Source organism: Spea bombifrons, chromosome 12 (assembly GCF_027358695.1).
Source record: "Spea bombifrons isolate aSpeBom1 chromosome 12, aSpeBom1.2.pri, whole genome shotgun sequence".
In the NCBI taxonomy this organism is placed as follows: domain Eukaryota; kingdom Metazoa; phylum Chordata; class Amphibia; order Anura; family Pelobatidae; genus Spea; species Spea bombifrons.
Window position 1 is genome coordinate 10,483,270 of NC_071098.1, and position 14,090 is coordinate 10,497,359.

Below are 14,090 nucleotides of genomic sequence, written 5' to 3' on the forward strand. Positions count from 1 at the left end.
CAGGAAACTTACTGTGAACCTGAAAGAAGCGAGAGATGAAGGTGATAAACACACAATGGGCCTTGTCAGGCTGGTAGTTTGCTTTTTTGCGTACAAAAGAGCAGCCTGACAGCCTAAATCCGCGCCGTCACTCTGTCTGTCTTGGCAGGGAGGGGGGGGGTTTCAGCCCATAAAGAAATGTCGATCCCCCCCCCCCACACGCCAAGGAGAGCGCCGCTTGGAGCGAGAGAGATCAACATCGCTGGCAAAGGGTTAACGCAGCGCTCTGGGAACACAAGGCTGGTGGCGGCTTTTCATTCAAAGGGGAAAGCAGAAAATAAAACCTTTGATGTCACTACAAAGCACGGCTTCACAGGAGAAAGGCGTAACCCGCACCGCGGCGCTCGCTACGCTTATCGAGCATGCAAAGCGCCTCCGGGGCGCCGTCCTGTAGGGATTCAGAGCGCTTGCAAAGCTGCCGTTAACCACTGCCGTGCTGAAACAAACCAAAACATTCACTGAACCGCGTACCAAACTTATCGTTATAAACGACCATACATGTATATATTACACAGACGGGTCTATAGAACGGGATGTAAATATTTATATTACAAGAAGTGTAGCGGCTTCATATAAATATAAACAATATACAAAGAAAAGGTTAAAATGAATCAATAAAAAGATAAACAGGAGTTAAAAGCTCTTATTTTATTTTTCTCTAAGGTTACTGTGCAGTCGCCGCATCGTGACGCTCATAATGCAGATCAGAACCATCCGGCCCGTCCAGTCGGCCCATTTCTCCTCATGTAACGAATCAGACCGTAATCAGTCGTTAGTCTCGTCTTAGATCACGAATAGCGTTATATCTATCCCACGCGTGTTTAAATCCCCTCACTGTATCAGCCTCAATCCCCTCCGCTGGGAGGCTGTTCCACTTAAATACCATCCTCTCCTTACGTTACATCTAAGCCTCTGACCTCTAGGTTGAGATATCGGCCCATTATTCTAACATTATCATGGGAAAAAGACGCTTCTCACATTCAGTTATTAATACACATTAATAACACGCAGAAGATAAACATGTTATTGGTCACCATTAACATCTAACAATCCGTTTGGATTTCATGCGCTCTTCTGGAGAGCTTCTCACCGACAATAAATGTAGAAAAATAAAATAAGGCAAGTGACCTTTTTACTGCCATTTCATCATTTCCGTCTAGAGCTGCTCGCCTCGTCGAGTCTCTATCTTTAAATGTCGTTACTTTATCAAAGCCAGCCACAGATCCTAAGTGTTCTTGGCCAAGGTTACTAGATGCCCCGGACTGATACCCGAGGCTTGTTATTATTATTATGGGGTTACTGGAAGCAAAGTACGTCCGGCACACAGCAATCTTACCTACAACCCGGGTCATCGAGTTTCATTTCTGTTACAATGCAGATATAAAACCGCCCATTTGGCTAAACTGATAACGCTTTTCCTATAAACCACTTCAAACATGAGAATTGCACTTTATTGCACAAGGATTGCGTAAACCCTTTTAGGTCTACAGGAATCGATGGTTTAGCATCCAGCCCGCCAGCGCAGAAATAAAAGCTATGCGGATCAAGGAGGTAATATAGCAGCAGTAATAGGAATCGCTGTGACACCATAACTACTAAAACTACCCCCCCAAAAAAAACATTTAAAAAAAGGTCTGTAGGCGGGACTTTGATTTAATGAGACGCACAAGAAAAAAGGGCATACTTGACTGTGGGTGGAGCTTATGTGGGTGTGGTATAAGTAGTTGGCAGGGCATTTGGGAAAGCAGTGGGGTTATCACAACCCCGTCACCTCCTGCTGCACCCATAGAAAGTGTGAGACCCCCCGTCTACCCTGATGCAGAGAAGGATAACGAGTCCTGATGCGGAAGGGGATAATTATACCTTTCTCTCCCCCCGCCTGCCGCCGAAGGCCTCTCCACTATTTCTTGCGGAGGAGGTTAAGTGGGAGCCGTTTTAACAGATTCTGTCAGCCGGTAATTTGCAACTGACGGGCAGACGACAAGCCGGGGAAACGTGACGAGCGACAGCAGCTGCGTTAATCTGATAAGTGGGCTCTAGAATCGGGGAGGCGGTGTCCGTGTCTACATTTCCCCCGCTCGGTACATCCGTCCCGGAACCAAGCAGACCACGGAAGCGTGTTCCAGAACATTCACCAAATCACTAAAACCACGACATTAATACTTTAAACCCCTTCCCCCAAAAATACGTTCTTGTTCAGGTCAAGATGTCACAACAAACCCATGCAGGAGGAGGCCGGACCCTAACACGGCCCATTAGGGCCACAACACGCACCCAGGGAAAATGTTATGATCTGCAGCCTATACATTAATAAAAAAAAATGGAAAGATCCAGAGCAAGCGTAGAAATCTGTCAAATTGTTTATATATATATATATATTGAAGAAATATATATATTATACACATGAAAAGGATGTTCCATACAGTTTAACAACAAATATATTGGGCTCAAATAGCGAGATCTTTTAAGATTTTTTTATTTTTTTTTTTACTATAACATGAAATCTGCTGTAAATCTCTTGGTAAATATAGAAAAGTGTTCTGGAGCAGCCACTGCTGGCGTATGATACTTTAAATTAGAAGACCAACATGTCTGCCTCCTGGGTTAACCCTCCGAGTGCCAGGAGGCTGGTGTATTAGTAGAAAAACAGAATGTTTCGAATCGATGCATGTTCCACCACTTCATGTACTTAGTTTTTAATCAGGGGGCACCGTGCTCATTAGACTCGATACCACTGTAGATTGCAGGTAAATCTCTACTAGTTTAGTCATCGTCTGAGAATTCGAGATCCTGTACAATATCTTCATCCCCCTTGGCCAGATCCTTCAGGTCGTCTTGCGAGACGCGCTGCACCCCCTTCTTCTTCTTCTTACGGCTTCCGCTGCCGGCGCTCTCTCCCTCCTCCTCCTCCTCTTCATCCTCCGATTCCCCTGTGGGCGGAAGAGCAAATATAAATTCTGCTTTATCAGGAAGGAACAAGCTGGCCGAGGGTGGCTCATCACTAATTAATCTCGGCTCTCATTAATTTATCTCTGCTTGCTGCAGCATCCAGATAGAGAGGGCCTGGGCTGCCCAAGCCGCGCGGCGCATGAGGACGTGGCTGTACAAAAGATGCGTTCTCCTGCGCGGCTCTGTCAATACCGCTAAATAAAAGAAAACCGGAACGCGGTCTAGGAGGGTGGATCTCAACAGGTGCCTCAAAACATCCACAAACGGGGAGAAAAAAATCAATTCATGTTGGTTCTCTAACATCTGCATCTTATCTCCATTTAAATAAGTTACGGCCACGTATACAGAAAAAAGTTCCCCTATATCAATGGCGTGTCAGGTAAACGTTATGAGTCTGCGGGGTAACTCTCCTCCTAAAGTGCCTCCCCGCACCGGCCTGTGACTTTGGCTGCTGCTGTCTGAATGGCATTTCAGAGAATGGATGGGGTATTGGGCCATGGAAACAGCACATGGGGGGAGCGCGGCCCCGCCGGAGCTCGCTCCGTACCTGGTGATTAATGACACGGGGCCTGAGATAAAGCACTCTGTCCCAGGCTGCCTCCACAGCTCATTACCCAGCAGCCGTACCAGATTAACCCCTTAACACCCAACGTCTGCAGCAGAGCCCCGGATCTCCAGCGGTCTCTATAAATAACTAAATATAGCACCCCGCGCCTTACAGCGCTTTTTCGTTGCGTCTCTAGATACACAGTACTGAACGAAGTATTCGGCACAGACTTTAGAACCTAACGAAACACAAAGAACTCCCAATGTTCTACAGAAGACCACGGGCCCTGTGAGTACGGTCCACATGCAATGACTTACCCTCAAAGTCACTGTCCTCCTCGTCCTCCACCTCATACTCTCCTTCCTCTCCCTCGCTGCTCAGCTCCGAACTCTCATCTGAAGACCCCCCACCGCTCTTTGATTTTCCTGGAGACACAGAACGGAATTAATTCAGTGGATTCCCCCTCTGCTTGGCAGAATAAGATTCTTCATCTCACCAAAACTTACCCACAACTCACTTTATTGTCAATAAAACCCCAAGGAAGACCAAACTAAAACCGAGAACACACAGAACTTCTAGAAATAAGGGAATCGGAAGGCAAAGAGCCCCATTATGGAAATTTCTAGCCTATAAAAGGTAATCATTCGGAGTCTAAGGTTTTCCACATTGGGGTATAATTTGTTGTTTTGATTGTAACACCAACCCCGGCGGGGATGTGGCGGTGCTGGTGGCGGGGATGCGGCGGTGCTGGTGGCGGGGATGCGGCGGTGACGCGCATGCTGCAGCGAGTTCATTCTGCAGTGAGCTACTGTCACATCTGGCTGACAGCAATCTGGAGTGTGACTGGACATGAGTGCAGGACCATGAAATAAACTCCAGGGACCAAACACAAGACAGGGAATGAAAGGCAGGGGCAGAACCCCCTCCAGGGAGAAGGTAGGGAGTGGGGGGGGGGGGTTTGAAGGATGAGGAAATATAAAAGCAATTCCAGAAAAAAAAAGTAGTCTCAAATAAGGAGGCCGGGTATAGAATGTTTAAATCAGCAGAATAACATAAAAAATAAAGCCAAAGAACCCTCTTTGTGCTTCTGGAGGTGATTGGAGTAACGATCGAGGTCCCCAGCGTCCATTAGACTCGCACGGTGCTCATTAGAGCGTCTCTCCCCGATACCTCTGCTGCCCGCTACTCTCCGCTAATTACCCGACGAGAAGCACATCCGGCCCTGCTGGAAGAGCCATTAAAACAGGCCAGGGCTGCAATGCGCTCCCAAGCACAGATCCGTCACAGGCGGCCGCCGAGGGCAGGAGAAGCAGCGTTACGCGGCTACACCGTGCATTCAGCCAAAGCCCTATTTTGGGGGTCGAGCTGAGCGCCCCTCTGCTACGCTGCATTCCAGTGATCGATTCACCCCCAAGTCATTTGAAGTGGTTAAAGGGAAAATGTTAACGAAGGCCATTAATTATGCCTATTAATGGCCACATGGCTTTGGATTACTCAGTCATCCGCCCTGCTACATTTATAGCATGCATTCTAAAATAGATAGAAGCACATTCTACCAATAACCCGAGACATGGGGGTGTGGTATGGGGACCCCCGACAGCTTCTCTGGGTCCGCAGGCAGCTCTTTCATATGGCCGTCCACACTATTGGCAGAAAGGGTTACCCACGGTCCTGAAGGGCTCACAGTTAAGTTTAACCATTTATTCAACACTCCTATGGTATGAATAATCAATTCAACATATAAAACGCATACTGAATAGATGATATATACGAGAGGCCGGTCGGACGGCGAGTGCTCTGCTCTGCACCGGTTTAATTAATGCTTTTTTCTGCTTGGTTTGCTTTGCATGCAGGAATCGTTCAGCAGAATAAAAGGCGTTTAGGAGAATGGATCCGGCACATCTCCTCAGCTGCCCGTTCTGGACCTTTGCAGTCAGCTGTTTCAGATTATACCTCTTCCCCTCATGGGATCATCGGCTACAAAGAGAAGGTCCACCTGCGGTCACAGGCCTACGGGACCCCCGGGTAGAATTAACAACAGATTTCTGGCAAGGGCTGGTGCGTGGGGGGGCTGCTGTGTAGTATATACGGAGGTCCCAACCTCAGATCAGTCCCAAGAGACGGGAGTGCAGGACCTCCAGTGCAGCTTAGGCGAGTAAATGCTTTTACCAGCGGAGGTGGGGAAGGGCGAGCGGGTCAATGAATGAGCGGCAGAAAAGAAAGCGCTCCGCCGCCGCATACAAGAAGTCATGTCGGATGGAGAGGAGGTGAGGAGGATGACCGGCGCCAATAAAAAGAAGCAAAAGGAGGAGAAGGAATTCTATAAAGTAGCAATACACGGGAAAAATACAGAAATTCCACAGAAAGGGTAGTGGGTACCTGGAATAACAGCACAACGATGGATGATACCATATTACATATAGGCATTAAATGTTAAAGCTATTGGTGTTCTGGAGGCACCTGGTGCAGAATACATTGTCCGTGTGTCTCTAAGCCATGGCTTCCGGCCTGAATCACACTCAATATACGTGCAAACCGCGTGCTGCATATTAGCCGTTTGCTTTTACACAACTCAGCCACAGGACCCAGCGCCGGAGCCATCCGTCACGCTGCGATGTCAGCCTCCCACCATCACGAGTGTCAATTAGGGCCATCCATCACCCAATCACCAGCTTAGACATCTATTAAGGAGCTCAGTCACCCACCTAGGTAGTTAAATCAGCGGCTGCATTAATGGCATTTTCTTAATTGATATTAGCATAGGTGTGAAATTTGTTGGCGGCGGTTATACATGCGCGCCCCGCACAGAGAATCGCGGAGGTGTGGGGTGCAGCGGAGAGGTCCACGAGGCATGTGTGGTTATGTACACTGTTTCTAATGGATGATTCAAGGCGCCAGGTTACTGTATTAGCAAAATGTTCATCAAAACAGAGATGGCGGGGCACCGCGCCTAAATTATACAACGCACAAGAAAATGAAAAGTACGAGAAATGAAAGATAAAATAAGGAGAAAGCACTCCTTTCCAGCTCACAGGGAATAAGCTTTTACCGGTCAACCAATTTCTGCCGGGCTAGAATCCAATCACAAGCCAGCATTCCACCAAAAGTAATAAATCTATGCTTAATTAATAAGCGCGTGCCGCCAGATGAGGTCAAAATAATAAAAAATATGCTTTTTCGTAATAACGTGGATTATTCGGCAACATCTGCGAACCCGCAGCAGACTCTTTAAAAAGGTTACATTTAAGCGCCACGTTCATAGGCTATTTAATTGCTTTTCAGCTTGGGGTCCAGGAATCAAGGAACAGTAACAATAACCGGCGTTAAGAATATCTCACCAAAAGGCTTTTTTTTTTAGGACTAATTAAATGCTCATCAACCTCAAAGAACAAGGAAAGGCTGCCGCTACAATTACATGCAAAACATGGAATATCGGCAATGTCTTTGTTTAAAAGGGACCTTACCAAAAAAAAGATACGCAATTATATACATTATAGAGAACACAATGAAAAGGGGATTCTTTATTCCAAAAATTAACCTATTCCAGCCAGACAAAAAACACCAGATTGCGGCTACTGGAAGTCGCCTATAAAGACAGCAGCCGTAAGGCGGTTATTGCAACGTACCTTTAAGAGCCAGTCCCCCGGTTTCGGACTCGCTATCGGAATCGAAGAGATCTTTAAATTCTCGCTTATCTTCCTCCTTCTTCTCAAATTTCCTCCTCTTTATCTCTGGGAAGTTCAGATCTTCCATCTTAGATGAAGATAAATAAACAGTTAGACAGAAAAGCCAGAAACTGGAATTAGCATAATAAAAAAAATGAGGGTTTTTTTAAGCTAAGCTCTATCGGATGCTTAAACGCGGAAGTATGAATGTTTCAGTATTTTAATATTATACATTAATCTATAATTCAATTCAATCAGCATAATGATGATACTCGCGGAAATTCTCCTAAAATACCGCAAAACATTGTGGATATCGTCCAGCAGTATTAATTTTGTTTTCCAACTACATCTAATTCTGTCTGATTTGGGCCAGACCACAATATCACATCTGATTAATTTAGCACTTAAATATGATGGAGCCGTTAAGAATCATTAAGTTGGTCAATAATTAGCATATCTCTCCAAAACTTACACTATTTGCTTCTTTGGCTATTTTTATATATTTAAGATCACACTAATGCTGTCCTCAAGATAAAAATATTATCGGATTATTAGGTTTACAGAGATACATTCATTCTGGAATATTTTTATCATTCATTCGCTGGCACACACGGGTCTAAATTATAGGGAGATATCAATAACGCGCTGTTGACATTTAATTCAAATCAGCGAGTGGTCTTAAGATATGAGTCATGGCCGGTACGTCTCGGCTCCGACTGGTCATTAACGCGTTCGAGGTCCACACGAGGAGAGAGACACGTGCCCCGCAGATACATCCTAAACATTATTGTGAATGCGAATAATAGGGCTGCATAATCTGCTAAATACAAAAAATGGAAAGGGGAGGGGGTCATCGGAAACTGCCGCTCGCTATTGTCACATTATTCCTGTCCCTCGTTAATAAGCTGCCGATAATGAGATAACAGGAAGCCAGCAAGAGACTCCCAAGTCGGCATTTTATATTTCCTCTCTTTTTTTTTTGTTATTGAAGTAGTTAAGCCCTCTGCTCGTTAATCTGCTGCTCCTAATGAAGGAGCTAACGACTGCTGTCACCCTTCCACGGCGGCGTCATTAGAGGCTGTTAGAAGCTCCTGGAAAAATGCTTAGCGCTGTAATTATTAGCACTGACGAGAGCCGAAACGCTCTCGCACACACACTCACCTACACACACACAGACATGCATAGACACAGCAGACAGCTATCACATTTACCTCCGCATGAACGCTAGCAGACTAACCTGAGCGCAGACACGCACCTCCGGTGGAGGAGGGGAAGACAGAATCCCCAAAGGAGCCCCCCCAGGGAAGATAGACAGAACCCCCCAAAGGAGATCGCCAGGGAAGATAGACAACCCCCCCCCCCTGGAGTAGGCAGAACCCCCAAAGGAGCCCCCCAGGGAAAATAGACAACCCCCCCCTGGAGTAGGCAGAACCCCCAAAGGAGCACCACCGGAGAAGATAGAGAGAACCCCCACTGGAAAATATAGACAGATCCCCACAAAAGAGCCCCCCCCAGGGAGGATTCAGAACCCCCCAAAAGAGCCCCCCAGGAAGATACAGAACCTCCCAAAAGAGCCCCCCCACAACCGGGAAGATAGACAGAAACCCCAAAGAAGCACCTCAAACCTTATAAGATAGGAGAAAATCCAAAATACCGGCTACGCTAAACTGTGATTGTTTTTTGTGTACTTGGTGGCACTTTTTTGCAATATTCACGAACAGCTACATATGGAAGCACTGGGCATACATTATCCTTTTTATAATATACATATTTTATGTAAAATCGTTATATGTAAAATTCATACGGGGTTTGTTTCCCTGTATATACGCATTCCCAAACAGGCCTGAAACACACAGAAACCGCTGGCCAAACCGGCAACTTGACTTCTAGGTTTCAGTGCATTGGATCTGGAAGTCCGAAGGCCCCCGGCTCTGCTGATTTTTTGGGTAAGTTATTCTCGAAGGAAGCGATCCGGATCCGGAATCAGCTTTAAATTTTTAAATTTAACGCAAGTGACGGAGACTTTAGGAGAAAGTCTTATCTTGTCCTCCGACAGCCAAACCGGTACTGAGCGCCACACTGCCACCTACTGGGCACACGCGGTCACACATAAACCTGGTAGGGGAGAAGCTCCTCTAATCCCTTGAGCCGGCAACTCCTGCTATGGATTAGCATAATGTAAATAAGCATTTGAATCCCATGACACATTCATGTCAGGTCTGTAGCCAAGCGTCGAGCTCCTCGGGGAACAACGTTCGCTCGCGAACCCGCAGGCAATCGTACAGCTGACTAGCCGGCCCGCCTCAGAAAACCAAACTGTTTAAGGTGCTGTTCCAATTAGACAAAACATAAATTGATCTGTTTTTCATGTTAGGTGAATAAACTTTAGCACATCCCCCCACTTTATTCTTTCCCATGAAGGTTTGATTTTATAAAAACAAGAGCGTTGAAGACGCTTCTGTTTCTATGGCAACATCATATCAGTATTTACCTTTGTGTCACATGATAAAGTGTTCCTGACAAAATGTATGAATCATACAAAGTTTTACGAAATTAAAAATTATCTTCTCAGAAGGGTTTTGGCGATGTGCAAGTGCTGGGTGGATGAATGAACGGCTTAGCGTCAGAATAACGCGACTTAAAAAAAAAAAAAAGGAGCCAATGTCTGAGCCCTTCCTAGAGAATGACGCTTCATGCCCACGAACAAGCAGTCACTCCGGGTCCATAGATTCCCAGCAGGCTGCTTGATGGGGCATCTCACTTACCCTCTCCTTGCCACTGATCTCCAGCTGAATCTCCTTCTCCCTCAACTTCTTCCAGTTGGTGTAGTATTTGGATAGAGGGGTCCCCTCTTCCTTAATCTGTTTCTCCCAGTTTAACTGAAAAAGCAAACAAATACAATTAGCTGTTTGACACCCAGTCTTCAAGTTTATATATATGTTACATATGTGTTTTCATTCCACTTCATAGCGCTTGTACTCAACATTATACGTATTCTCCGTGCTCACGGGGTACCATGCGATGTACAAGAACACGTACGGAGTCACTGGTCATGGAGCATACAATGCCCATCCAGCTAATACAAGGATCCAAGCACCGGATCAGGCTTTGAGGTTCCTGCCGCTATGCCACCAATTACACCCTCTGCTTATCATTGTCTTACACAATCATCAGGTGCCGCACATAAACGCCATGTAAATGCCCCACATGTTCATGGAAAGCTCTATGGAATTCTCCTATAATCATTAAGGGGAGATTTCAGTCCAGTGTGTGCGATGGGGATATTGCGCACGTGACTTCACGCGGCCCCTGCGTGTGACACGGAAAGGCCGTGACTCAGAGGCAGCGCCAGTGGCTTCTTCACTAGATGACTGGTGGCTTGAGGAGGCGACGTTTGTAAATAAGAGATGATCCAGCAGTGAGCGGCGGATGACAGGACGTTGGGCTTTGCATGCAAACTGTGGTTTGTGGGAGCCTCGGAGATATATTTCAGTCCAACTTCCCCATCGGCACGGCTTAGATAAACAGCGAGAGGCTGCACATGACAGCCCAGGCTTAACTGATGCCGCCAAACCACAGAGACTTATGCTAATGTATGCCATAGAGACACTCCCAGAATCCTTTGCATTCACTATAGATTACTTTAACGGGCACTGTGGAGAACAAGGAAACATTTCCACTGACCGTCCCACATTAGGTAATAGTTCCACCAATAGACGTTTTTATACATGGCCCATAGTACAAGAATTGACATCGCTTTCAGGTTCACCAAGCCGTGCGAGGCAGCGTTGCTTTGCTTTTCGAGTACTCAAGGAGTTAACTGTTAAAGGGACTCTGTTTATAATATTTGGCAGATACTCAGAGGCCATCTCTACATGGATTGGGTAAACGATACAGGGAGGGATGAGTTTGGAATCATCCGGTGACATTTCCGCACATCGTAATCCTGTTCTGGCCTCAGAGAGCACTGGAAACCGCAGCGTAGGTCACAAGATGCCCTAAGACTGGGTAACTGATAGCATTGGGGGGGGGGGCAAATACACAGCAACACTACATAAAAGAGCCTTCACTGAGGAGAAGGAGGATGATGATACCTTTGCGGCAAAGAAGGACCTAACATCCTTCACGACCGCTGGGAAGGCTCATCAATTTGCCCTCTGCGGGGTGGGTTCCTGCTCGGAAGCAATATCGTAGTATTAATGTCATGGCATCCAGAGCCGAGACCCAATATATCACATATAAAACTAATTCCGGGATCATAATAGATCATGAACCGATGAGTGACATCACATCACACACAGCGCAAAACAAAGTGTCTTTGTTCTAGACAAAAAAATTTAATAATAACAGACAGAAGTTCATTCTTTCACTTCCTGCCATCCCTGTACCGAGCAGGCGTCTGCGGCTTTAACGCAGATCCACCACCTGCTATCCCACGGTGCAGCTTCACAACACGCGGGCGTCTCTCATCCGACACGTTCCTACTGCTTCTGTCCCTGCGAAGTGGTGCCAGAGTGTCTGTGGACTGCTTCTGGCACCCCAGCCCCTGATTTATATTACCAGCAGTCTGCCGTTAAAATATTTATGAAGGCATTACATCCGCGCTGCTGTTCTAGGGTTGCAGAGTAGACGGAGCTCCGTCAGCCAGCAAACAACACAATGCTAATTACCGAGATTTATCTGCTCCCTTTGGAGCCAGAGGTGGCTGCGATGTACTGGAGAGCCGTGCATGGGAGGTCTTTCCGGCAAGCGGCGGAGGAGAGGGAGGGGGGCAGATGACAGTTACTGCCTTTCATGGGATTAAAAAGGTCAGGAGCCGTTACCAGTCAATGAAACCCACCATGGGTAAAAAATATATATAATAATAATAGCTGCAATACATTATATCGGTGACCATACAGTTTACTGAAGGGGGGACTGAATCCATGGGGTAAAACTACCTATAACCTTTGTTAATTTTCTCAATCATTGTCACCGTTTTAAATATATATCTAAATAAGAAGCTAACCTCATGGAGATAGGCAGCAGCCTGTGGCAGATGCAGCATTCTCCTATAGTTAAGTCTACAACAGCTTAAAGTTCCGACACTCCCGCTACACCGAGCAGGGTCATGTAACACAATTTTACGTGATCCAGCGGTAAGAATGCAGCTGTACACGGCACGTGAACAATCATAAAAAAATTATGTTGAACATGGTAAGGGGTGAGGAAAGAAGACAGTGAGGCTTATGGGAGTAGAAGCAGAGTGAGGGAATACTGGTGGAGTATGTAGGTATGCGCGAGTGTGTGAATGTGTGTGAATGTGTGCCTATGTTAGTTACAGGGGTCAAGGGGCTGATGGCTTTACCTGCCCCCAGTCTAGCCCTCCCCTGATTTTTCTACAGGACAAGCTCTCCGGGGTCGGCCCCTTATTATACACAGTGAAATATTCTACGTGGCAGAGCAATCATTATCAGCATATCAGAAAGATATTCTCATTGATCCAACACTCCGTCTCAGAGCATACAGAACAAAGTACTTTAGACTAGCAATGCAAAGGATCCTGGGAGTGGAAATCCAAAAGGTGAGAACACGCCACCATATCAACATCATACCTACAGCCATAGAACGGCACTAACACTCACCACGGCCGCTTTGTCGGCCACCCCAAAGGCACATTTCTGCCTCTTGCTACTCATGTAGGCGGAATTCTCTTGGATCTTCTCCAGCAGCTGGCGCATTGGCTTGCAGTAATTGGAAACTTTGCATTTCTTCAGGAAAGATTTCAGCTGCAAGGGCAAAAAGAACAGAGTTAAGAAAAAAAGAAAAAAAAAAAAAAAAAAAAAAGGATCTGTGTTGGTTTTTGGCAAAATAATCATAGCAATTAATTGCGTACGGCCCTGATTTTCCAGGTTTTCCACAGCGCTCTGAGAAGAATATATAAATGTGGGCGCAGATGACAAAATTCACGTCTTCATCCATTACCTTCACTTAACTTTTATGTGAACGGCCTTCCTACCGGGACCGTGCGGAACCAGAGACAGATTTTTGTAATAGATAAGTATTTACAAATGTGGAATGAAGGGAATCGGGAAAGCGAAATTGTCTTTTGTTATAATAGATCTACAGAGGTAGCGATGTATTATGGGATCAGTAGCCCCCCAGCGTTATGGTATGAGAGGACTTATTGGAGACACTGGTATTCTCAAAAATCCAGTCCGACACAGAGGTGCCGTTACGACTGTATATTGGAACTAGTTACAGAACTGGATGTGCCATGTGGGTGTCCATTTTATTATTCTTTTTTGGTTCCCATTTGAGTAGGGCTGCTTTCAAACTACTTTAAATAGTTGGACACAAACATGGATCTTGTATAAGCTTTCAAGACCTCCGAGGTCCCTTCTTCCACTGACGGGAAAGGTTTGCTCTTTTTGATATATCTTTAGCCAATTCCTCAAAAGCGGTGGACTGCGGAACAAAGCGAGCAAAAGGAATAATTTGTGACCCCCAGAGATCAAATAGTAACGTGATGTAAAGCACACAAGGAAAACAAAATCTGCTTTAATTCCGGGACTGTTGCTCAATTCCCCAAGCAGAGCCCCCTCCTTTCCCACAGACCCCGAGGCCGCAGCACCGCAAAGCTCAGAGCGGCTGTTTGCACATCTGCAGCCGTGCCGAGAGAAACCCCCTCTGGCAGGAGACTGCGGGCTCTGTTCCCAACCATCCTCTCGGAGCGGCGCGGACACACATCTGGGATCGGGCAGGGGAAACTGCTTACGGAGCCCTGAGCCGCAGACAGCCAGGGGGTCTCCAACGTGTCAACGTGTGGTCTAATGGATGACGCATGAGAAAAGGAGGGGAGCGCGGGGCAGGATTCCAAATTTCCGTGCTAACGTCAGCTGTAAGTACGC

General features: G+C 46.4%; 1 protein-coding gene across 1 annotated transcript in view; it reads right to left on the bottom strand.

The window, feature by feature from the left end:
- Positions 1-2,710: 2,710 nt before the first annotated feature.
- NOC2L (NOC2 like nucleolar associated transcriptional repressor) overlaps positions 2,711-14,090 on the bottom strand; it is a 30,701-nt gene continuing 19,321 nt past the window's right edge. Inside the window, exons 15-19 of the mRNA XM_053451951.1 lie at positions 12,825-12,968; positions 9,966-10,079; positions 7,162-7,288; positions 3,853-3,960; positions 2,711-2,969 (exon numbers count right to left, since the gene is read on the bottom strand). Of these exons, the coding sequence (XP_053307926.1) occupies positions 2,803-2,969; positions 3,853-3,960; positions 7,162-7,288; positions 9,966-10,079; positions 12,825-12,968 (660 nt within the window). The 3' untranslated portion in view covers positions 2,711-2,802. The remainder of the gene's footprint in view (positions 2,970-3,852; positions 3,961-7,161; positions 7,289-9,965; positions 10,080-12,824; positions 12,969-14,090) is intronic.